This window comes from Oncorhynchus mykiss, chromosome 12 (genome assembly GCF_057628025.1).
Source record: "Oncorhynchus mykiss isolate SJ-2025 chromosome 12, ASM5762802v1, whole genome shotgun sequence".
Taxonomy (NCBI): Eukaryota; Metazoa; Chordata; class Actinopteri; order Salmoniformes; family Salmonidae; genus Oncorhynchus; species Oncorhynchus mykiss.
The window spans coordinates 52,918,674-52,943,840 of NC_143033.1; the positions used below are offsets into that span (position 1 = coordinate 52,918,674).

The 25,167-nt window shown below is 40.9% G+C and overlaps 1 protein-coding gene across 4 annotated transcripts in view; it reads left to right on the forward strand.

Annotated features, from left to right (window-relative positions):
• LOC110537753 (gamma-aminobutyric acid receptor subunit alpha-1) overlaps positions 1-24,595 on the forward strand; it is a 37,299-nt gene extending 12,704 nt beyond the window's left edge. For all 4 annotated transcript variants that reach the window (XM_021624115.3, XM_021624113.3, XM_021624114.3 and 1 more), the window contains exons 9-10: positions 19,712-19,914; positions 20,738-24,595. In XM_021624115.3, the coding sequence (XP_021479790.2) occupies positions 19,712-19,914; positions 20,738-21,064 (530 nt within the window). In that variant the 3' untranslated portion in view covers positions 21,065-24,595. The remainder of the gene's footprint in view (positions 1-19,711; positions 19,915-20,737) is intronic.
• Positions 24,596-25,167: the final 572 nt, after the last annotated feature.

Consider the following 25,167-nt stretch of genomic DNA (forward strand, 5'->3'; position numbering starts at 1 on the left):
AAGAGATAGGCTCGGTCAATGGCATATGTCATTGATCATAAATAATGCACAATGAATGATGTGAGTGGCAGTTGGTATGTTTTATTGTGACGTTAATCGCTAGGCTGTTGACAAAAAGATAAATTCATGTTTATTTGTCGTCAGACGTTTATAACAAGCCTGTCTTCACAACTCTTGCAATGTAACTTGTACAAGACATTAAGAGATAATTTGTGAAATTAGTAAGTAGTATTTGTCTCATCAAAACATATTTGCTAGCATATTAACTAACATAAAATGCTATGTGTATTGCCTCCTGGCTGATATCCGATGTAGGGGTTCCGTGTGAGTGAGCAAACATGGCGTATAGCAAATGCAAAGCCTCCCTTTTAGATAAATTGGCAATTTAAAAACGCAGCATAGGGTTATCTATTTGTCATTGTTGTGATTAAAGAAGGCAGATAAATTCAGAGCCAGGATATTGTCGTGGAAAAAACGATTTGCTATTTATTTATCTATCATCCCAATAAAAAATAAAAAAAACATACAAATATGATAATGATTGTATGGCTCTGAAAGAAAAAATGGATTCATATGTTCCATTATATTTCATTTTGGAGCGCAGTCCTCTATTATTTGTCTGTGGCTTTCATAGACATCAACGGTGCTCGGGAAGATGAGCTCTTTTTCTTCCCTTCTCTTAATGTGAGCATCGCTATTGAACGTCTTCTGGGTTGGCGCGTGCCACTGGCACGGTACGACATGTGCAGATTAGTTTTGAGTTATTGATAAGGGCATGAATAAAGCAGTAGCCTTAAGGTTGACACAGTAGGCTTCTCTGATAGGGGAATGGAGAGGGCCCGGAGTTAAATATTAGTTTAATTTAAGATTTCATTTGATGTACTTGATTTATTGGTTATGATTTTTTTCCCATGATTTCCTTGTCACAGTGCTCTCTCTATCTAAGTCAGCAAAGTGTGACAGTCTCATTGCCCCACCTTGCCATTCATTACCTGAAATGTTGAATTTCATTTTTTTTGCAGTGTACCTTTCCACACTATCACCCTTTATCTACAAAATGTTCCTCCCTGCTACCTGCCGTCTGTGTGCGAGGCAAACCTGGTTAAAATGTGTATGTCATCTAAATCAAGTGTCAGTTGCTTCGGCACACAGAGCTCAATTGAGCAGAAGGGTTCCCAACAATTGACTTATACCGCATTATACATCACTCCACTCCACCAGATCTTTCCAGATGGTTTTCTCTGTTCATTAAGGGCCTTCAAACTCACCCGCCACACGCAGTCTATTAGTCCAACTTGTCAATACAGTCATTTAAGACGAGCGTCAAAATCATGTTTTAATGAATCCCTCGCTGCATTTATTTGAAGTTAAAAACAAATAGAAATACCAAACCGTGTCACTCTCTATTCTATAAGCAAATGCTACCGTGCCCACCACATGACTTTGATTTCATTCCACACGTCATTTGGGATTATAACACTCGTGGTTAAAAAAACAAATATGACGTGAAACAACATTAGAGCCAGTGCGATGTTTCCATGGCAACACAGCTTGCTGTCTTTATGTATGTTAGTGGATCCTTCAGGATACTTTGGGGAAGAGTGTGGTGGGGAAGGAAGGAAGGAAGGAAGGAAGGAAGGAAGGAAGGAAGGAAGGAAGGAAGGAAGGAAGGAAGGAAGGAAGGAAGGAAGGAAGGAAGGAAGGAAGGAAGGAAGGAAGGAGGGAGGGAGGCAGCTGCCCTAGACCAGCCTCGATTCTTGACTGACTGTGGCATCCCTCTCCCCTTCAACCAAACGTACTTCCATCCAACCACCAACCCCCGTGAATCTTCTTAAGGCACGTCAATATTCAGTTGTGATGCGTTTTCCTGCAGGCTATGGATCCTAGCTGAACTTCTAACAAAAGGATGGCATATAAGGGATCTCAACTTGTAATCACCCCCGACAAATTTCCTAGCATGGAAACCCAGCCAGTGATGAGCAGACTGAGCCGTGGGGTGGATCACGTGAAGTCAGCGCTGCTGCGTTTCACACTACCTAGACGTTTCTACTGTAAACGCCCTATCTAGCCAGACGACGAACACTCGGAGCCTTTGACGTCGCCAGTTTATGACAGTAATAGACGATGGAGCTGATTTGACACCCTACAATAAGGACTGCTTCATTGTCAAGATTGTGAAAATAAATATTGATGGTAGTAAGGCCTTTCAAAGAAATTCCACCGCTGTCATGGTACTTTGGTATAGTAGAAATGGCAACATGACTTGACCCTATACGCACCTCGGATTCAGAGGGGTTGGGTTAAATGCGGAAGACACATTTCAGTTGACTAGGTATCTCTTCCCTTTTCCCTTTATACCTATCTGCAAAATGTATTGTTCCCTCTAAAATGGAGTGGAGAGGTTTGAGCATGCATGTTTTTGGGACATTTTCGTTTTTTTTTTTTTTTTACCATTTGTATTTGTTATTGACGTGATTGCATTATTATGATCTCTCTGTAACACTAGGATCTCAGCATTGAATGTGTGTGAATAGGGTGTGGGAGTTGTGATGGACTGTGAATCATCAAAACATCATGGGAACAACAGAGAACTGTTCATTCTGATGGCCAACAATGACATTCAGAGCTCGGAGGAGAAAGTGAATCGCTTCACTTAGTTGCTTTCATAGCTTTGAGATTGCATGAGTTCCGTCTGATTTGTGATTTAAAAATTAGATTAATGTAACAAGGAAAGGTCATTAGTGGTAAATATACGTCAGAAGGCCCCACACCACCAGATATAGTTATTTTCAAAAGACTCTGCGAAGTCTAGAATAATTCCTTCGGAAGGTTTAAAGGGCGACTGTACTTCGTGATTTGGCCTCGTTTTGAAGATTTCTCATAATGAAATGCTGAAGCAAAACGAGAGTTGTCTTGGCGGTGTGGTTTGATGTGGGTGTTATGTTGGCATATCGTACCCTGGCAGGTTTGTCCCTCCTGAGTCACCGTCAACGTTCCCTCAGAAAGAAATGTTGTCTCTGAGCAAATGACAGTTCCGCTGAGCACAACCTCGAACGTTGTGAAAATTCTGTGAATCTTCCAGCACACATTTACTGTGAACACTGAGGCTGTACCCGCCTTAAGTTACAGTTTTAACAGTGGTCAAGTAGGCTACTGTGGCTATTTTATCATAATGTAGGCCTACCAGAGTGGCCTACCAACAAAAACAATGGAGAAAATGCATCCCATAACATTTGAACATGAAAATAGCTGTTCTATCATTCAGCGTACAGTAGCAGCCAACGTATGGTGTTCAATGTAGGCCTACATTCCATGAGACTTTTGAAAACAATATGCAGGGCTTGACATTAACCTATTTATCCACTTGTCCTTCAGACAAGAAGGTGACTGAAAATGTTGTTGTGTTGTTGTTTGTTGTTTGATGCAAGAAACCACTTTACAAAATCAAATGCATTATTATTTCCATACCATTCTTACTGAGAATCAATTAAATATAACACTGCCCCTTTAAGACAAAAATAAAAGGTTTTTACCTGACTCACTTTTCAAAGATGTCTAGAAATGTACACATTTTGTGCTCTTGTAGGAAGCAATCACTCCCCTATTGCTGACTACAAATGATCTATAACTGGGCTAATATCTCACTAACTATTAAAGGATTTGAAAAAAATTGCACACGTGGCTACATGTAGCTCTCGCTTTGGTCTCAAAAACAAGCGCATCTACTTTAAACACAGTCCAGTTCAAAGTAATGGCATAGATCCATAAATGGAAATGGTCTATTTGCATATGAGCTTACTGCAGCTCTGGTTGTTTATGCCGCACTGGTCTGTGTAGAGTATGGGCTGAGTAGTGCTGGTCTGTGTAGAGTACGGGCTGAGTAGTGCGTGTCAATGCAATAGAATCCTACTCCGATGCGTTCTGCCTACAACAAAATCTCTTGCATAGTTAGTTTTGTTTCGGTATGATGCATTGAAAGTGGCTAATATTGCCTTGATTCAATCGCAATTGCCACAGTAAAGGGAAATGTTAATAGTGTTAACAGGGAAAACTTTAGAACAGTGGTCACCAACCTTTTCTGAGTCAAGATCACTTTGAGTCAAAATGCTGAGTGAGCATTTGCTGAGTGAGCATACATTTAAATAATGAGCTTTTTATTTTACTGGGCTGATGGTGCCTGCATCTGATGGTCAGTCTCAGTGGAGGGAGAGAGCAGCAGACTGAGGGTCCACCTCTCAACATCCCTCTGCTCTCCCTTTCCTCCACTGACACGGACCAAAAAGGGACACCGTCTCTTCCAGTGGATGGCGAAACTCGAGTCGCACCAGATTATGTCTGCCTCATGCACAAATTCATGTTGTTACTCCTATGAGCAGAGAAAGTGAAATATTCCTCGATATTAAAAAAGACCCAAGCCGCTAATAATATCAACACCACAAGCCTATAGATACACTTTCCTAAACATTCATTACCGCTGCACTGCTTATTGTAGTGGAAATAGGAAGAATGTGCATTTTATGGCTTATAAAAGTGTTGACAGTGCTGAGTATGAACTTAAACATGAACTCAATCATAAATACAGCAACGCTTCACTGTATTCGTTGACAGTCTCTCTCTAGTAATGGTTTTAAACATTTTGAAATCTCACAGTATCAATTTTGCTGTAGCTTTCTTTTATGCCTGCTATTTACTGCAGACATGGTCATCTGAGGCATCCGATCTGCCAGTGGTAGACCTATAGTGCACTTGATTTGCTCTCTGGGCCCATCGGGAGGCTGAGTTTGTACCTTCAGACACATGAAATGGTTAGAAATGTCAACAGTTTGCCTGCCCGGCATGCAGGGCAGCTGAATCGGGCGCACCTACTGCCAACAGCCCGAGACCAATAAAAGCAAAATAGGGACACAAAAGGCTTTATCGGTTTTTTAACAGAAATGTTTGGCAATCGACTAGGAATGCCTCAGGGATCGACTACTTCCGGCTGGTGACCACTGCTCTAGAAAGTTGAGTGAAGTTCAATCTTGTGCTTCTCTCTGCGGTCTGACATTTATGCATAGCAGTCCAAGGGAGCTGCGCGGCAGTCCCGGGGCTTGCGTGCCCACAGTTTAGAAAAAAACATTGGTTACCGTAGCAACAACATAGCCACTTCCTCAAAATAATAATTTCCTTAAAATAGTCAGAATGAATCTAAGATAAATCAAGAAATCTTGTTATTCATTTACAAGTTTTTTTGCAGAGGTCTTAGTCGCGGTGTGCCACATTAGGCATTACTTACTATGCACTGAATGGAGCTGTATGCGTGCTACACAGTGATGCTGAAGTAGACATTCTAATCAACATTACCTTGCTTTTGTATGGAATCAACACCATACAAAACATGGTGTCAGAATTCAGAACCAAATAGGTACTGTATATCCTTGACTAATCAGGGATAAACGCATAGTAGGACGGGACGTGCAAACTAGCTAACCAGCATCAAAACATTTGAATAATGACAACAATGACTTACCCGGTAATTTCAGTACGTGAGCCTATGGACATAAAGTGCGAAACATACAACAACTGGACTTTTATAGCACAATGAGATAGCTACCGGTCTGGATGAAAAGGAAGCAAAAGTACGCATAGCAACTCTGCTAACCATGATGTAATCTCTTTACAGAGGCATCTTCATATGCCTGAAGCAGAGAGAACTGACTGTAAAAATTATAGAAGCACTACAGAAACACTTGGAGCCATCCAGGAACGTGATCTACGAGAGTTACATATTTAATGCGTGTCAACAAAGTCAATGTGAAACATCAGAGCAGTTCATTGCAAATCTGAGGAAGCTGGCAGACACGTGAAATTGGCGTATTTACGAGAGGAAGTAGTCTGTGACAGGCTTATCATAGGCACTAAAGATATAGCTGCGTGAGTGCACATGCTCAAAGAACCTATTGACATGCATTGTTCAAGTGAACAAGCACAAATGCAAATCAGGAAAATTGAACCCAAGACTGTACATTATACCTCCCGGGAGCGACATTCAGAATCAAAACGGCAAACATATGGTTGTAAACAGACAGAGTTTACAGGGGATAATAACCCTGTCATTACTGTTGTTCAGTTCATCCAAAGCCAAATGCCTAGCATATGGTGTCACCTGTAAAGCATGTGGCAAACAAAACCATTTTGCCAGAGTTTGTAAACAGCACAAACCTCAACTGAATCTATTAGAGGAAGATAATGAGTCAGATGGCCAAACAACATGCAATGTGGTACATCTCACAGGTAAATTCTGTGGAAGACGAGACGAAAGAAATTGTTAATTAACCTTAAAACCTTTTACGGCTAGGGGTTCCACTGGCGGGACATTTCGACAACATCCGGTGAAATTGCAGAGCGCGAAATTCAAAATAAATTATTAGAAATATTTAACTTTCATACAATCACAAGTGCAATACACCAAAATACAGCTTAACTTCTTGTTAATCCAGCCACCATGTCAGATTTCAAAAAGGCTTTACGGCGAAAGCAAACCATGCGATTATCTGAGGACAGCACCCCATCAAACAAACACATGACAATCATATTTCAACCCACCAGGCGCAACACAAAACTCAGAAATAACAATATAATTCATGCCTTACCTTTGAAGATCTTCTTCTGTTGGCACTCCAATATGTCCCATAAACATCACAAATGGTCCTTTTGTTCGATTAATTCCGTCGTTATATCCCCAAAATGTCAATTTATTTGGCGCGTTTGATTCAGAACAACATAGGTTCCAACTCGCCCAACATGACTACACATGATCTAATAAATTACCTATAATCTTGGTCCAAACATTTCAAACAACTTTCCTAATCCAACTTTAGGTATTTTAAAATATAAATAATCAATAAAATTTAAGACGGAATGAACTGTATTCAATAGCGGATGAAATGAAAGTGGAGCGCCCCAAACACAACAGTACACTAGACTCGACACTCAGTCTGAACAGACATACTTCTTCATTACTCAAAAAAAAAATGTTTACCAATTTCTAAAGACTTTTGACATCTAGTGGAAGCCCCAGGAATTGCAACCAGATGCCTCAGAAATCTAGATTTCCATAGAATATCATTGAAAACACAGTCAACTTAAAAAACACATTTCCTGGATGGTTTGTCCTCGGGATTTCGCCTGCCAAATAAATTATGTTATACTCACAGACATAATGATAACAGTTTTGGAAACTTAGTGTTTTCTATCCGAATCTACCAATTATATGCATATCCTAGCTTCTGGGCCTGAGTAGCAGGCAGTTTACTTTGGGCACGCTTTTCATCCGGACGTGAAAATACCGCCCCCTATCCCAAACAGGTTTTAAGCTATCTCCACTAAGTGATGAGCCATTGACATATGACCTCAGCCATACAATTAAATGTCAACTAGACACAGGATCAACAGTGAATGTCATAAGCTATGGGGACCTACAGCGAATCATACAAGACGCCAATCCAGTTCTCCTACCTACAGTAGCAAGGCTACACTCAAGCGCTATATGATGGCACACTGATAAAGCCAACAGGAGAATGCAGTCTCAAAGCATGATGGAAAAACGTTTCATATCAAATTTCAGGTCATGGAGACATCCCAGCTTCCTCTGCTGTCAGCTGACACGTGTGAAAGACTCAGTCTACTACATTTGAACCACAGCCATGTGTTACATTACGTCGACACCCCGAGCACCACATCCACTGAGGTCATCATAACAACTGAGCAGATCATCTCCAAGTACAAGAACGTGTTCGATGGGCTTGGCTGCCTTCCTGGAGAGCTACACCTTGAGGTCGACAATGCAGCCCGGCCTGTGCAGCAGCTACCAAGACGGATACCTATTCCACTGAAGGAAAGGATCACAAAGGCCATACATTCAATGGACAATGCAGACATCATCACAAAATTCACAGAGCCAACACCGTGGGTCAGCAACATGGTTGTCATTGAGAAACCTGATAAACTATGTATACGTATGAACCCCAGTGCACTCAACAAAGCCTTACTGAGATCTCACTTCCAGATGTCCACAACAGAAGAGATTCTACCAGAGATATGCAACACAAAGCTATTCTCAGTACTCGATGCCAAGATGGATATTGGCAAGTCAAAGTTGATGAAGTGAGCAGCGATCTAACAACTTTCTGGACACCTGTAGGCAGGTATAGATGGCTGAGAATGCCATTTGGAAGCAAGTCAGCAGATGAAGAATACCAGCGCAGGCAGTGTGAAGTACTAGAGAGACTAAAAGGAGTGAGCGTGATCGCAGATGACATTCTACTCTATGGATGTGGTGACACGAAGAGGTTATTGCAGATCATGACAGAAACCTTACAGCTCTCCTGCAGAGTAAGAGATGTCAACCTGAAGCTGAACAAAAATACATTATTGTTAAAGCTACCTAGTGTGACATACATGGGTCATCTTCTCACCACAGAGGGCCTTCGCCCTGACCCAGAGAAAATAACAGCCATTCAGAACATGGGTACAACGACTGACGTCAAGTCACTACAGCGGCTGTTGGGGTTTGTGAACTATCTTGCAAAATGCATGCCCCACCTATCTGATGTGTGTGAGCTGCTCAGAAGACTGACTGACAAGGACATTGAATGGACATGCTACCACAGCATGACGCAGCAGTTGAAGACTATCAAACAGTTAGTCACACAACATCCAGTGCTCAAATACTACAACCTGAATGAAGTCACACGGCAGTGTGATGCCAGTGAGACAGGTTTGGGCGCAGCCCTTCTACAGAAAGGACAACCTGTTGAATTTGCCTCCAGAACATTGACTCAGACAGGACAAAGGTATGCACAGATTGAGAAATAATGTCTCCCCATTGTTTTTACATGTGTCAAGTTTGACCAGTATCTGCACTGCAGAGAGTTCATCACAATACACAGCATCCACAAACCGCTTGAGACGATCTTCAAGAAATTATTACTCACAGCACCCAAGCAACTGCAGAGAATGTTGCTATGGCTACAAATATACCAACTCCACGTGCAATACAAACAAGGCAAAGAACTACATGTAGTTGACTTCCTTTCCAGAACAGCTCAATCAACCACAGAGCACAGACAAATGCAAACACCAGCCATGGTCTACGCTATGGGTCTAGCCACAACTGACCTGGATCACACCAGTGATGTCAACATCTCAACTAAGACAGTGGAGTCAATCAAAGCACACTGCTCTCAGGATCCACTGTTTCGGGCTCTTTACACACAAATAAACAACAGCTGGCCTGGAGCCAAACAGGCTGAGTCACACACTGAAAGATTTCTGGACGTACAAAGAGGAGCTCACCACAGAAAATTGAGTGATATTTATCCCTGACATGATACGAGCTAACTTTCTACACAAAATACACTCTGGCCACTGAAGCATAGTTGGCCAGTCTCAGAAAGGCACGTGATGCTGTTTTCTGACCAAGGATGACAGAGGGTGTAGATCTTTATGAGCAAATGTGCAACCTGCAACTCCATCCAGAAGAGACAAAAAAAGGAGACACTCATCCTCCACCAAATCCCTCCCCTCCCATGGTCCAAGATCGGGATGGACTTACTCACAGTCAACAAAAGCAACTACACCTCATCATGGTCGATTATTACTTGGACTGCTGGGAGCTCGATGAGCTGACGGACACCACACCAGACACGGCATTGTCCACACAGAATGAGAAGGGGGGTGGTGGCATTTGCTGATGAGCGGGACTTTAAACATGTGACATCATCACCGTATCACAGCCAAAGCAATGGAAACGCATAATCAGCTGTGAAAATTGCCAAAACGCTCCTATGAAAGGCTCCGATGGCGGAATACTCGAATAGAGAGACTTAACAGTTCTCCGGTACAGCTACTCATGTCCAAATGCACACGCACGATCCTACCCACCATGACAAAACATCTCAAACCGCAAGTGGTAAAAAATTTAATTCCAAGAAAAACTACAAAAAGGGCTGACAGCAAAACACCACTATGACACACATGCCTGTGACATGCGGCAACATCGTCCAAGGACAAACGGTAAGGATTCTTCTCCACCCCAACAGCTCAGCCAGCGCTTGGACGCTGGGCATATGCACTGATCAACTCAGAGACCGGTCATATGAAGTAATAGTGAATGGTAAACAATATGGGAGAAACAGAAAAGCCATTTGGCCAGTGACTGAACAACTCAGGATCCCCGCGAACGACCATCAAACAAATATGGATGAGGATGATTGGGGACCATGGGAGGAACCCGCCATTCAAGCTGGTGGTGAACAACAGGCTGCTGATATGGAAGCAGCCCCACCTCCTCAATATATAACTCTGAGACACACCAGAACCAAGGTAAATACCAGGGCACCTGTGAGATACTCCAAAGACTATGTTGTTTCATCTAAAAGATTATATACAGTGCCCCCTTGAACTTTGCGACCTTTTGCCACATTTCAGGCTTCAAACATAAAGATATAAAACTGTATTTTTTTGTGAAGAATCAACAACAAGTGGGACACACTCATGAAGTGGAACGACATTTATTGGATATTTCAAACTTTTTTAACAAATCAAAAACTGAAAAATTGGGTGTGCAAAATTATTCAGCCCCTTTACTTTCAGTGCAGCAAACTCTCCAGAAGTTCAGTGAGGATTTCTGAATGATCCAATGTTGACCTAAATGACTAATGATGATAAATACAATCCACCTGTGTGTAATCAAGTCTCCGTATAAATGCACCTGCACTGTGATAGTCTCAGAGGTCCGTTAAAAGCGCAGAGAGCATCATGAAGAACAAGGAACACACCAGGCAGGTCAGATATACTGTTGTGAAGAAGTTTAAAGCCGCATTTGGATACAAAAAGATTTCCCAAGCTTTAAACATCCCAAGGAGCACTGTGCAAGCGATAATATTGAAATGGAAGGAGTATCAGACCACTGCAAATCTACCAAGACCTGGCCGTCCCTCTAAACTTTCAGCTCATACAAGGAGAAGACTGATCAGAGATGCAGCCAAGAGGCCCATGATCACTCTGGATGAACTGCAGAGATCTACAGCTGAGGTGGGAGACTCTATCCATACGACAACGATCAGTCGTATATTGCACAAATCTGGCCTTTATGGAAGAGTGGCAAGAAGAAAGCCATTTCTTAAAGATATCCATAAAAAGTGTTGTTTAAAGTTTGCCACAAGCCACCTGGGAGACACACCAAACATGTGGAAGAAGGTGCTCTGGTCAGATGAAACCAAAATTGAACTTTTTGGCAACAATGCAAAACGTTATGTTTGGCGTAAAAGCAACACAGCTGAACACACCATCCCCACTGTCAAACGTGGTGGTGGCAGCATCATGGTTTGGGCCTGCTTTTCTTCAGCAGGGACAGGGAAGATGGTTAAAATTGATGGGAAGATGGATGGAGCCAAATACAGGACCATTCTGGAAGAAAACCTGATGGAGTCTGCAAAAGACCTGCGACTGGGACGGAGATTTGTCTTCCAACAAGACAATGATCCAAAACATAAAGCAAAATGTACAATGGAATGGTTCAAAAAGAAACATATCCAGGTGTTAGAATGGCCAAGTCAAAGTCCAGATCTGAATCCAATCGAGAATCTGTGGAAAGAACTGAAAACTGCTGTTCACAAATGCTCTCCATCCAACCTCACTGAGCTCGAGCTGTTTTTCAAGGAGGAATGGGAAAAAATGTCAGTCTCTCGATGTGCAAAACTGATAGAGTCATACCCCAAGCGACTTACAGCTTTAATCGCAGCAAAAGGTGGCGCTACAAAGTATTAACTTAAGGGGGCTGAATAATTTTGCACACCCAATTTTTCAGTTTTTGATTTGTTAAAAAAGTTTGAAATATCCAATAAATGTCGTTCCACTTCATGATTGTGTCCCACTTGTTGTTGATTCTTCACAAAAAAATACAGTTTTATATCTTTATGTTTGAAGCCTGAAATGTGGCAAAAGGTCGCAAAGTTCAAGGGGGCCGAATACTTTCGCAAGGCACTGTATATATATTTTTTGCATTTATATTTGTAAGAGGAAAACGGGTAGTCTGCTTCTTGACTTTAAAGTTGATGCTCATTGAAGGTACTTGAATAAGTTTTGGTTAACAGTGTAATGTTGTCACTGGCAAGAGTCTAACCCAGTTCTCCTGTTCATGAGTCGAGGACGAGTTATCTGCATGTGTTGCGGCAAAGGAAGATGTTACGAGATGTCGCCAAGCAAATAGATGGCGCTGCTGTTATGTGTATTTGAGTGTGATACTATATAGTACTAATGAGCCAAGTTAAGCATTACTTACTGTGCACTGAATGGAGTTGTATGCATGCTACACAGTCATGCTGACTGATTTGCAAGCTGGTAAACTATCGTAAATAAAGTACAAGCTATCAGTGCCAAAAAATCACTTGCTAGCGAGCTAAGTTGAAACTTTTTCAATGATGCTAGAAAGTAATGTTATTAGCTAGCAGGCACATTGAGCAGCCAGGCCACAATTAGGTCACTGGTGAGTGGCGACGTGTGTGCTTTGGTGCCATTTGTTTTTTTATAACTTTCTCACTATCTATTACCAGAGTGTGCATCTGTTTGGCAGTGTTTCATAGGGAATCATTTTACAAAACAAGTCGTGGGGGGACACAAGATGCTCGCAAATGGGTTTTGAAATATTGACAAGTTGCAGTCGGGATACAAGTGTGTTCTGATCATCTCCATTCTCAAGTAATTGACACTATCAAACATATCAGCAAGTACCCACTCCATAAAGGTTTTAGGGCCAAGGGATATTTCAACATAACACTGGCGATGTGTTGACTTACACTACCGTTCAAAAGTTTGGGGTCACTTAGAAATATCCTTGTTTTTGGAAGAAAAGCACATTTGTGTTCCAATGGCACGTTGTGTTAGCTAATCCAAGTTTATCATTTTAAAAGGCTAATTGATCATTAGAAAACACTTTTGCAAGTATGTTAGCACAGCTGACAACTGTTATACAGACTAAAGAAGCAATTAAACTGGCCTTCTTTAGACTAGTTGAGTATCTGGAGCATCAGCATTTGTGGGTTCGATTACAGGCTCAAAATGACCAGAAACAAAGCACTTTGTTCTGAAACTCGTCAGTCTATACTTGTTCTGAGAAATGAAGGCTATTCCATGCGAGAAATTGAAACTGAAGATCTCGTACAAGGCTGTTTACTACTCCCTTCACAGAACAGCGCAAACTGGCCCTAACCAGAATAGAAAGAAGAGTTGGAGGCCCCGGTGCACAACTGAGCAAGAGGATAAGTACATTAGAGGTGTCTAGTTTGAGAAACATAATTGCAAAAGGGTTTTCTAATGATCAATTAGCCTTTTAAAATTATTAACTTGGATTAGCTAACACAACGTGCCATTGGAACACAGGAGTGATGGTTGCTGATAATGGACCTCTGTACGCCTATGTAGATATTCCATAAAAAAATCTGCCATTTCCAGCTACAATAGTCATTTACCACATTAACAATGTCTAAACTGTATTTCTGATCAATTTGATGTAATTTGAATGTACAAAAAATGTGCTTTTCTAAGTGACCGACCCCAAACTTGTAAACAAGACTGATGCGCTATGTAATGGGCAGGTCTGTCTCACTGTCTGGAGGTTCTGGCTGCTATGATTCAATAGAGTGCACGCAGCTGATAGAGTGCAATCAGCACAGCTGCTTATCTCGTGTTAGTGGGCACTGGGCCTGATCATAATCCATACCAAACCTTCCAGTTAGTTGTGACGTACTCACTTACAAAACTGACTTTATGACCAAAATGATCCTATTTGTGACTCGTTTCAGGAAACTAGGCATTTGTCACTACTTCACAGGAGAGCCATTTGAATGTAACCTTATTCTTTCTTTTTTTTTTTATTAAAAAATAAAATAATTTGGCAGAAATTCCTTCTGAATCATGTGAATGTTCATGTGCCGTAATAAAAAACTTGTATGTCATCTATAAATCGGAATAAAATTGTTAAATCATGAGCCTAGTTGGTTTAGCCACGGAAAAAGCCAACAACCTTCCCGCTAGCCATGATTGGCTGAGATAATGAGTGGGCCGGACATGCCGAGAGATGAGTTCGGATTGATCTGCCATGTAGCATGGTTCTGTCTATAACATGAGCTGGTCAGTATGTGTAGCTTATCCTTTCTAACACATCACGTAGCAGAACTGCATAAGTGTTGCTTTTGAAATCAGTGGAATTAGAGTATGATTTTTAAGAAGATGGAGAAAATTCTGGCATTTGATTGCAAATATGCAGACGGAGTCGACCAGAGAACACACAGAACGCTGTTATATAAAACACCTGTCTCCGGATTACATCTTCAAACTAAGGGCAACCATGGCATCCGTGACAGAGAATGTGAAGCGTCCATCCATGTATATGGGTAATATAGTCTAGCTAACTATATTTTCAGATATTACACGTTTCTAATTTTGTCAGAAAGTTGTTTTCATTTAAAGTCAAAGTGTACTGTTAGCTAGCTAGCTAACATTAGCTGGCTGGCTCGCTAGCTAACATTACGTGTATGACCATTGAAGTAATATTATTAGTATCTCAGAGCCATTTGCATTGCCAGTTATAGACTAATGTTAGCTAGCTAACATTGAACCTGGTTGGTTAGTTACCTGCAGATTCATGCAGGGTAATAACGTTATGAGTTGGGATTATAGTTCATTGTTTAGCTAGCTAGCTACATGTCTAAACAAAAGACTGCACTATGCAAGTAACCATTTCAATAGAATGTTCATGATGTCTCTGCGACAACTGTCCATAGATGTAGCTGGTAAATTCGCTCTTGCTATCTACTCTGATTTCAGAGCACTCTCATCTGAAGGTGCCAGAGTGCAGAATTACTGATGAAGTTACAGACGCTCAACACCTGTTGAATATGGCCGGTGTCAGTAAACGTAGACAAAAAAGCAGAACTAAATTGTTGCCAGTAGCACAGTTCCAGTCACCAACGCTCTGGATAACATAAAAACAGCCTAACCAGCTCTAAAACAAAACGGTCAGAGTGAGCTGTTCTCTCATTTGTGTCTGGAAATAGCTAGCAAGCTAGCCAATGTTAGCCAGTTTTCTTGGGTGCTTGACTGTTGTTGTTAAGTCAGAACACTTGTGTCAACCCTACTCCTCGGCCAGAGCGTTCAGTTATGAACGGACAATTTGACAACGCTCTGAGTCTATGAATGCCCAGAGCACACAGGCACTCTAAATTAAATTTGCGAACACACCCATAGTATAAACCAGCCTTTAGTCTTGACATTTTTGGTTGTTTAGTACATGGCCTCACATGTGAATCTAAAGAAATGGGTGGGGCTAAAGCTTAATAAGAGGGAGTGAACAATGCTGAATGGGTGGAGCTCTCCAGTGGGTGTACCAAAACATTCAAGGGCCATTTTCTCAAAAGTGAGATTACAAGTTTATCAACTTTCAAAGCATAATTACTTTCCCATTGTTCCTCAACTGTAATGTGTGATATACAATTGTCTAGCTATGAGTCTCTACTTTTATCCAATGTAAAAAACACGTTTTGCTACATAAGACCAAATTGAGCCGGTCGGTCACATTTACCCTTTGTAGTCAATTTTGACAAAATCATTTATGTTTCTGACTCATATCAATGCCACATAGGCCGTTTAAAACCAGGGAAGTTGGTTCAAATGGGTAGTTTAGCTTTAAAGAATAGAACATTTTTTTATTTATTCTATTCTCCTTAACAAAATAAATGAAAAAGGAATAGAATTAATAAGAATAATCTGGACTCCCCAGTAATGTTCCCTGAAATTTGTTTGGGCACTGAACATTGTGAAAATGTTGTGCATCTTCCGGTGCGCGTTTACAGGGAACACTGAGGCTGTACACTTACAGTTTTAGACAGTAGCCAATAGACTATTGTGGCTATTTGAGCATAATGTAGGCCTATGAACAAACCAACTAAGTGTAAGAACCGACGCTGGAGATGAGAAGCAGGTACAGAGAGTTGAACATTTAATTTAGCACTGACATGGAACAGGACAGGAACAGTGTCAGAACCGGGTAATACAAAGACATACGAACTTTAACGCTGAAGCGGGGGACAACCTCAGGAACAGACAGATATAGGGGAGGAAATAAACACTGGTGAGTGAGTCCAGGTGAGTGTAATGAAACGCTGATGCGCTTCATGAGGGGAGCAGGTGCGTAAGGATGGTGGCAGGAGTGTGTAATGCAGGGCAGCCTGGCGACCTCGAGCACCAGGGAAGGAGAGTGGGAGCAGGCATGACAATAAACAAATCCCTGAACATTTTCACATGTAAATAGATTTTGATGTATATGATTTAGCTGACAGTAGCCTATACTGTATGTGGTGTTCAATGCAGGCTTACATTACATTTAAAACATTTTTTTTACATTATGAAGGGCTTCACAATAGTAAATGATTTTTTTTCAAGGTCTGTATCAACATGGGCTAAATATGTGACTTTGAATTGCATTGCATTGTTTTGTATGATGCAAGAAACCATTTTACAAAATAAAAACAATTGTTATTACCATACACATAATTTGACAATGTTGGATACCTCTCTGCCTATAGACTTATTTGCATATGTTCAAGCCTGTCTTAAAATACAACACTCCACCTTTAATTAAGACATAAGCTTTTTACCTGACTGAAATGTAGCCTACATGTTTTATACTTTTGTAGAAAGCAGTAACTCCCCATTACTGATCTATACTTACAGTGCATTTGGAAACTATTCAGACCCTGTGACTTTTTCCACATTTTGTTACGTTACAGCCTTATTCGGAAATGGGTTATACATATTTTTTTCTCATCAATCTACACACAATACCCCATAATGACAAATCAAATACAGGTTTTTAGTCATGTTGCACATTTATTAAAAAGAAAAGTATTCAGACCCTTTGCTATGAGACTCAAAATTGAGCTTAGGTGCATCCTGTTTCCATTGATCATCCTTGAGATGTTTCTACAACTTGATTGGTGTCCACCTGTGGTAAATTCAATTCAATCAGGCACGCACCTGTCTATATAAGGTCCTACAGTTGACATTGCGTATCAGAGCAAAAAACAAGCTATTAGGTTGAAGGAATTATCCGAAGAGCTCAGACAGGATTGTGTCAAGGGAAACAGATCTGGGAAAGGCTACCAAAACATTACTGCAGCATTGAAGGTCCCCAAGAACACAGTGGCCTCCATCATTCTTAAATGGAAGAAGTTTGGAACCACTAAGACTCTTTCTAGAGCTGGCCGCCCGGCCAAACTGAGCAATCAGGGGAGAAGGGCCTTGGTCAGGGAGTTTCAGAGTACCTCTGTGGAGATGGAAGAACCTTCCAGAAGGACAACAATCTCTGCAGCACTCCACCAATAAGGCCTTTATAGTGCAGTGGCCTGACGGAAGCCACTCCTCAGTAAAAAGAACGTGGCAGCCCGTTTGGAGTTTGCCAAAATGCACCTAAAGAACTCTCAGACCATAAGAAAAATTATTATTTGTCCTGATCAAATCAAGATTGGACTATTTGGCCTGGAGGAAACCTGGCACCATCGATACGGTGAAGCATAGTGGTGGAAACATCATGCTGTGGGGATGTTTTTCAGCAGCAGGGACTGAGAGACTAATCAGGATTGAGGGAAAGATGAACGGAGCAAAGTACAGAAAGATCCTTAGCGGAAACCTGCACCAGAGCGCTCAGGACCTCAGAATGGAGCAAAGTTTTACCTTCCAACAGGACAATGACCCTAAGCACACAGCCAAGACAACGCAGGAGTGGCTTCGGGACAAATCTCTGAATGTCCTTGAGTGGCCCAGCCAGAGCCTGGACTTGAACCCGAACGAGCATCTCTGGAGACCTGAAAATAGCTGTGCAGCGACCCTCCCCATCCAACTGGACAGAGCTTGAGAAGATCTGCAGAGAAGAATGAGAGAAACTCCCCAAATACAGGTATGCCAAGCTTGTAGCGTCATACCCAATAATAACACTTGAGGTTGTAATTGCTGCCATAGTACTCAGTTTTCCATTGTTAATGCTTTTGCCAAAATATCTCAAATCCAGTTTTTGCTTTGTCATGATGGGGTAGTGTGAGAAAAAAACACAATTTAATACATTTTAGAACAAGGCTGTAACGTTAAAAAAAAATTGAAAACATAAAGGGGTCTGAATACTTTCCGAATGCACTGTATCTATAACTGGCCTAATAACTCGCTAACTAGCAAAGAATATCAACAAATGTGCACACACAAGGCTCTGTGATCTGATCTGAACTGAACTGAAAAGCGCATTCACTCTTCGATGATTGAAAGACCGCTTGTGGGCTACCCCCACCAAAATCATTCTACTCCGTTGCGCTCTGGCTCTGCCTGCAGCAAAATCACAGACCCAATCTTGCAAAGTTACATTTGTTTTGGTTTGTTGCATTGAAAAGGGTCTGATATAATGTTGATTCGATCACAGAAAAAACGTTGATCTATATAGTGAAAACTAATGGGGCGAACTTGGCAAAGTTCAATTTCTCATGTCTCTACGTGGCTTTAGAGGGAAAATTGCTCCACAGTAGCAATTTATGGTCGTGTAGAAACCACATCACACAACCAAAGTCCAGACCAAAAGCAGTAGTCACAAAGTGTCAGTCTATACAGCATCAGGCTGATTCTCTGATGTGTGTCTCATCTTTCCACTTCAGTCTCAGTGAACTAAGTCTTCCAAGCAGAGCAGAGCAGGGAGAGACAACGTCACAGTAGTCTATCAACATATGACGAGGCGCGCATTGCCCGTTCCCTAAACCTGTACACCCGGTACCATTGCATTGTAACACTATGGTGTTGGAGGAATAATATATTATATTGGCTAATTCATAAGCAGCCTCTCATTCTGTCCCTTGAATTGTCTTCTTTGGCCCCAGCCGAGATCTCTGTGTAAGCCGCTCAGCTGTTTTTGTTTTGTGGTATAAACATCTGCAGCAGTCCGCGTGGATGAGCAATGCACCGACAGACATCCCCTGACCTGCTTCTCTTCTCAGATCCCCCCTACTCTCTTCTCAGATCCCCTCTGCTTTAACAAAACCCGTTCACAGTACAGAACGACAACCTTGCATAATCCTGTAGGCTTAACACCCTCCACCTTTCTGTTTTTAAAGTCATACAACCTTTTTGTGTGCAGGTATTATGCAGGCTTAAAAAGAAACGCATGTCTTTTGGTGCTTTTATCCAAAATAAATGTGCCTCCACCGGCATTACGTGATAATTCCTATTGTTCTGGGGCTGCAGTCTCATTGTTCATGTAATGCATGAAGCTGGAATCAGGGAGGTTATTGGAGAAGTTGGCAAGCTTTTCGACCAGCTAATCAAATGTAATGCTCAGGCTGCCAACATAATGGTAGCTTATACTTTGTCCATTTAAGCAATTTTACCCAGTGGCCAATTGTGTTGGTACTGATTCAAGATGTGTGAAGTTACATATGTCAACAGCAGTGTGCTTTATTCTCACCAGAACATCCCCATTTTGGAAATGGCCACACATTCTAGACTAGGTTGGACAGAGTGTGTAGTTGTAGGACGTAACATGCCTATTTAGCGTACAATGTAAAACCCAAACAAGCAGGAACATGGTCTATCTATTCTAGTCTAGAATGTAACTCATTTTCCCTCTCTGTCCCTACAGGAGTGACAACTGTGCTGACCATGACCACCCTCAGTATCAGCGCTAGGAACTCTCTCCCAAAAGTGGCCTACGCCACAGCCATGGACTGGTTCATTGCAGTCTGCTATGCTTTTGTCTTCTCTGCCCTCATTGAGTTTGCTACAGTGAACTATTTCACAAAGAGGGGCTATGCCTGGGACGGAAAAAGTGTGGTGCCAGAGAAGGTATTAGTGGTGTTATCTCACGTAAATGATATGTGTTGTGATATATTAATCCTAGAATCCTTAGTTGTTATCCAGTGATTATTGAAGAATATAATGAATAAAAGCCTCATGAGCTTAGTTCAATTTCCGTACCCCATCAGAACCTAAAATATCTGCTTGTTTTACTCCGATGTTTGTTAACGACGTAAATGTAAAGAAACACTGTATAGCCTCAGACATCGTTAAAACTATACATTTGATATCATGGATGGTCCGTCCTTGCATCAATAGCTGTCTATGAATTTGAGAGAGGTTACATTTCACCAGCCCCATCCCGTAGCTTTTCTAGTGAAAGAAGGGCAGGAAGAATGCTTTGTTATTGTTTCAATTAAGGATTCTAGCTTTTAAGATAGCAAAGCTCAAACATAATTATCGGGGGTATTCCACCCAAAACCAGAGCAGTTACTTCTACATTATCGGTGGAGCACAGCAGCGAGGGTTTAGTTTTATGTCACAAACTCATCTCAATGCAAATGAGATTCTTGGGACATGACAAAAACATGAATAGTTTAGAGTTCCTGCAGTCTTCTGGTGCAGTTAGAAGTACAGTACATTACTGTGTGGTCTCTACCTGCTCCTAAACAAAATTGAGACAAAATATTAGACAAACTCTTACACAATGTCTTGCCATTATCACACACTGTTTTGCCATGTTTTTTTGAACAGACATCAATACTTATCTATAAAGGATGACCCCAGTTTGAATTGTTAGCTCGTCAATGTGCTTTGTTGGTTGGTTTCTCGTGAGATAATCCAAGGCACTGTTGGTTTACCCTCCTTGCAGCAAAAGAAGAAGAAGGAGTCCCTCCTGAAGAAGAACAACACCACCGCCTACACCGCCGCCACTGCCACAGCCTTCGCTCCAAACATTGCCAGGGACCCTGGTTTGGCCACCATTGCCAAAAGTGCCCCCCCTCCCCCCACCGAGCCCAAGGAGGAGCCCAAGCCCAAGCCACCAGAGGCCAAGAAGACCTTCAACAGCGTCAGCAAGATCGACAGGATCGCCAGAATAGCCTTCCCGTTACTCTTCGGAACCTTTAACCTGGTCTACTGGGCAACTTACTTGAATAAAAAGCCCAAGTTACAGGGGATGACCCCGGGATCCCACTAATCCCAATCGCCCCCCTTCTCTTTTTTTCCGAATGTTTATTTTCAGAAAACATGGTGTCCAAAGCCGGTTGAGTTCCCAGTCGCCACATTGCTTCAATGTCAAATACTGTACCTTCCAAAATGTAAAAAAGAGAAAAGGTTTTAGGATCAGAGCAATGTGATGACTATAATGGGAATTGTTTTGGGAGGGAGAGATTATGCTACTAAAGAAAATATGCTATAAATAATACATGATATACGCAAGAGAATGCTATTCTACAAATTCACATAGCCCAACAATTTATAAAGATCTATTCTTTGTTTTAGTTTTCTGATATATGTTTAGTTGTTGTTTTGCATTAGATCATTGCCACTGTAAAAGAAAATTGTGTTTTTTTGCATGGACTGGGAATTTCTCTTCTCAAAGACCAATCAACATTTGACTGATGGCCTAGTTTGTTTGAAATCAGTGACAAAATGCTACCTGCAATCTCTGTCAAATATTCTTCCATTCTCTGTCGTTGATGTTTTGGGGTTGTTCATTTCCTTTGTTGAAAGAATCAAGATAGGGGTTCAGCAATAGCAATAAAACATGTCTCAGTGGAAACAATGTCATTCATTCATGGGTTTTAAGAAGAGGATAGAAACGATTCAATCATGTATGTGCAACATTATGAATACAATTTATTTCGGGTTTTTTTTTGTAAATAGTATCAAGTGTTAGAGATGTCAATATTACGTTTAAGCTTTTGCAAAAGTGTAACTAAAGGGTATTAATATTCAACATGTGGCAGAGAACATTTTCTTTTTTTTTACGAAACATTTAAGAAAAAGTTTGTATGAAGAGAGTATTCACTGGTTCACTCCTAAGTGACAGTTCCTTACCAAGTCAGTGTTCCACCGATGGCTGGTCAACATTGCCAGTGGTTATAATTGAAATATAAGTTCCTATCTATTCAACTAAATCCCATAGCTATGTACACACTAACAACAACAATGTGTCAAAGTCTGGGGCGGGTTACTAAATGAGTAAGAATGTAAAACTGTCAAATCTAAATGTCGGAATGCATTTTATATTTAGAATAAAACAAAACACTATTATTATTTACTTTGGTTTCTGGTTTCTATGGCATAGAAGAATTTCTACAGGGCCCAGAGGACTGTCAGCAGCATTGTTTAGTTTCTAAGAGGGCTGCCAGCAGTAAGCATTGCAACGGGCGGGCGGTGGCAAATGCATTGAGAGTGAAGAGCAGTGCCTTTTACATTTTCAGGGTTTAACTAGGGATTGGCTACTCCCTTGATTCATGGCACTAAGTTTTACATCCTGCTCTATTTCCGTGACCCTGTGAAGGCGCCGTGGTTCCCATCTTCTGTTGACGATGTTTTAGACAACACTCAGAAAGTACCAGCTACACTGCCTTCAGTCTCACATGCCGTTAGGGGAATGTTCATTTTTGACTGCATTTGTTGCTGCTTGATGTTGATGGGAGAGAACACAGAGGCATCAAACGTGATGGGCTAGTGCTGTGTCCTACACACAGGAAATGTCTTGTAGTTCTATGATAGTATCGAATACCTATATTTTTGTAGCATGATATCAATCCCTCCTCCGAGAGACCCAACAGGTACTAAACCGAACATGTTAAAACAAATATTGTTGGTTTCTTTTTATTGATTTTATTTTTTCACATTCAAACATACACAAAGAGATGTTTTCTCAGATGTGGAAAGTTGAAGTTAATTGTCCTCAAATTATGTTAATGTAGCAATATCGATTAGCAAGGGCTTTTAAAAAAAAAAACAGCATTCTCCGGGGTGATATCCATAGCTTTATGTTGACCTCTCAGAAATCATAGTTCCATGTGCAGCGTCGCTATCCAAAAACTCTTTGGAATAACGGTCACGGGCTTCATGTCTTTATTGTTTTCAAGCCGTCAGCACCCAATTTGCTTTCAGAAAACCATGATCCAAATTGAGAGTGGGGGCATTGTATGGCATGGGTTGTGGTGTTTTTACAATAAATGGGTATTGTAGTACTGGACATTGTGCAGTGGTGACGATATCTCTGGACTGTGTAGACTGACTAGTGTGTATTGTAGATCAGTGCACAGGGGTGAGAAGGGTAGAGCATCCCAGAGGGAGAAGGAGTGAGTCGGTTGCATTATGACCGATTGAGAGGATCTGTTGCTGGAGATAGAAGGCTTTTCAGTATGCAAGTGCACACAAGTCCTGTGTGAAATGTATAAATATAAATATTTAGATATTTCAATTTAAACCTATTGTATGGATGTTTACTATCATGACGAAAAAAAGGATAAATAATATACATAATGCATATATGACTATTTAATAGAAAAATACTACCCAAGATAATAAATATTGTTTGTACCAACCTATTGTTAGGCATTTTTTCACATTAGAAGCGTCCTTTACATTCACGTAGTCCGCTTTGTGCTATCCAAGGACCGCTTTGAAACACGTTAATTAGCCTCTTTCCCTGACCCCTGTGTTTTCAAATGAACAAGCTCTTGTAAAAAGCTTAACTCTTTAATCAACCATGCATCCTTAGACTTTTAACCATATTTCTGCTGGGTAATCGTGAATTACTCTTCTTTATTTTTGATGAACAGGTCGATCTATTGATGGGGAGATGGCTTTGATGGCTTTTTTTTTATGGCAATAAATGGAGTCAATGGAAAAACCAGAAAAGTACTGTATATTAAGTTCACGTGAATAATTCTATTTGAGGATTTGCTAATAATCAGTGATGATAAATTGCTAAGTGGGTAGATAAATGTTTTTCCTTTTTCATTTAGCTTTAAAGATAGCAAAATCAAAGAAGAGTTTCTATATATTGTTTGCTAATTAAAACCTCAGCTAAAATACACTTCCTTGCCATTCAGAGTGGAAAGTGGACCTCCACCAGTGGTTATTTTTTTCATACTCATTTAGGAAGGCATCGTATCTGTTCCAGAGCACTGGCTGTGGAATCTGTGGCACATTTGCAAACATGAGCTTCCAACCCCTTCTCCTTTCACATACAGCAGCTGTAACATGTATATAAATGCATCGCAAACCGATCCCCTATGTTGGAGACCAAGTAATCCCCCATTTAGAACTGTTGTTCTGGACAGTACTTGCTTTTCAAAGTTGGGTCTTTGATCAATGTTAGGTACTTGTGGGAGTTTTTTGTTTTCTTGTGTTTTTATTTATCAGGCATAAAAAAAAAACGATTAATTTAGAAATAAAACCTCATTTTTTTAAAGCACAAATGTTGAAGATATATAATGGGTGAGGGGTAAAACACATCCACACTCACTGATGTGTTTGTGGTATATAATGTATGATACAAGCCAAACGATGATGGAGATGGGGTAGTATTCTGTTGGATTGGGTGGAAAGGTATACCTTCTGTAAATGTTTGGTTTTGTTATGATATGGCCCTCTGTAGAATCTGATTCTCTGCATAAGTCTTTAAATAAAAGAGAGGAAAAAAGTCATGTTGACATTTTTATCAATGTGTAATAAATTGAATTATAAAAATGCCAACACATCATTCCTTGTCACTTTTCCTTTTATATGCGTTTGGCTCCTTTTTCCAACCAAAGATAATGCTTGGTAAGTGACTGTTCATACATTTAAGTGTCGCTTTGGGGAATGCGAAAGTAGAATGCAAGACCTTTGCAGCTTACTACAGGCATAGAAAATACATTTGGCATGGACTCAAAGCGACATAAAGTGGAGTTTCGCAACTGCAACGGTAGAAATATGCACAATCATGTCTCCGGTGGCAGTGTTTGGGTGAAAGGGATAAGTTGACATAAATAACAAATGTATCTCCTCTGGTTATATTGATGTAAAGTGCTGTAGGGCTCTTCTATGACTTCTGGATTAGTGTAAGATCCTAGAGCCCTACTTTTACAAAAAAAATAATGATCTGTCTAACTCTCTAAGGGGCGCTGAGGTTAGGAAACACAGTAACTAATGCCTATTGACTCTCCACCTTTTACAGATCTCACTGTTTCTGTCTTACAGATACAACCAGGCCGCAGGACTCTATAAATGTATATGTACACTCACAAATCATTATTTCTGCTTCTTTTACTAACTATGAATGAGAGGAAG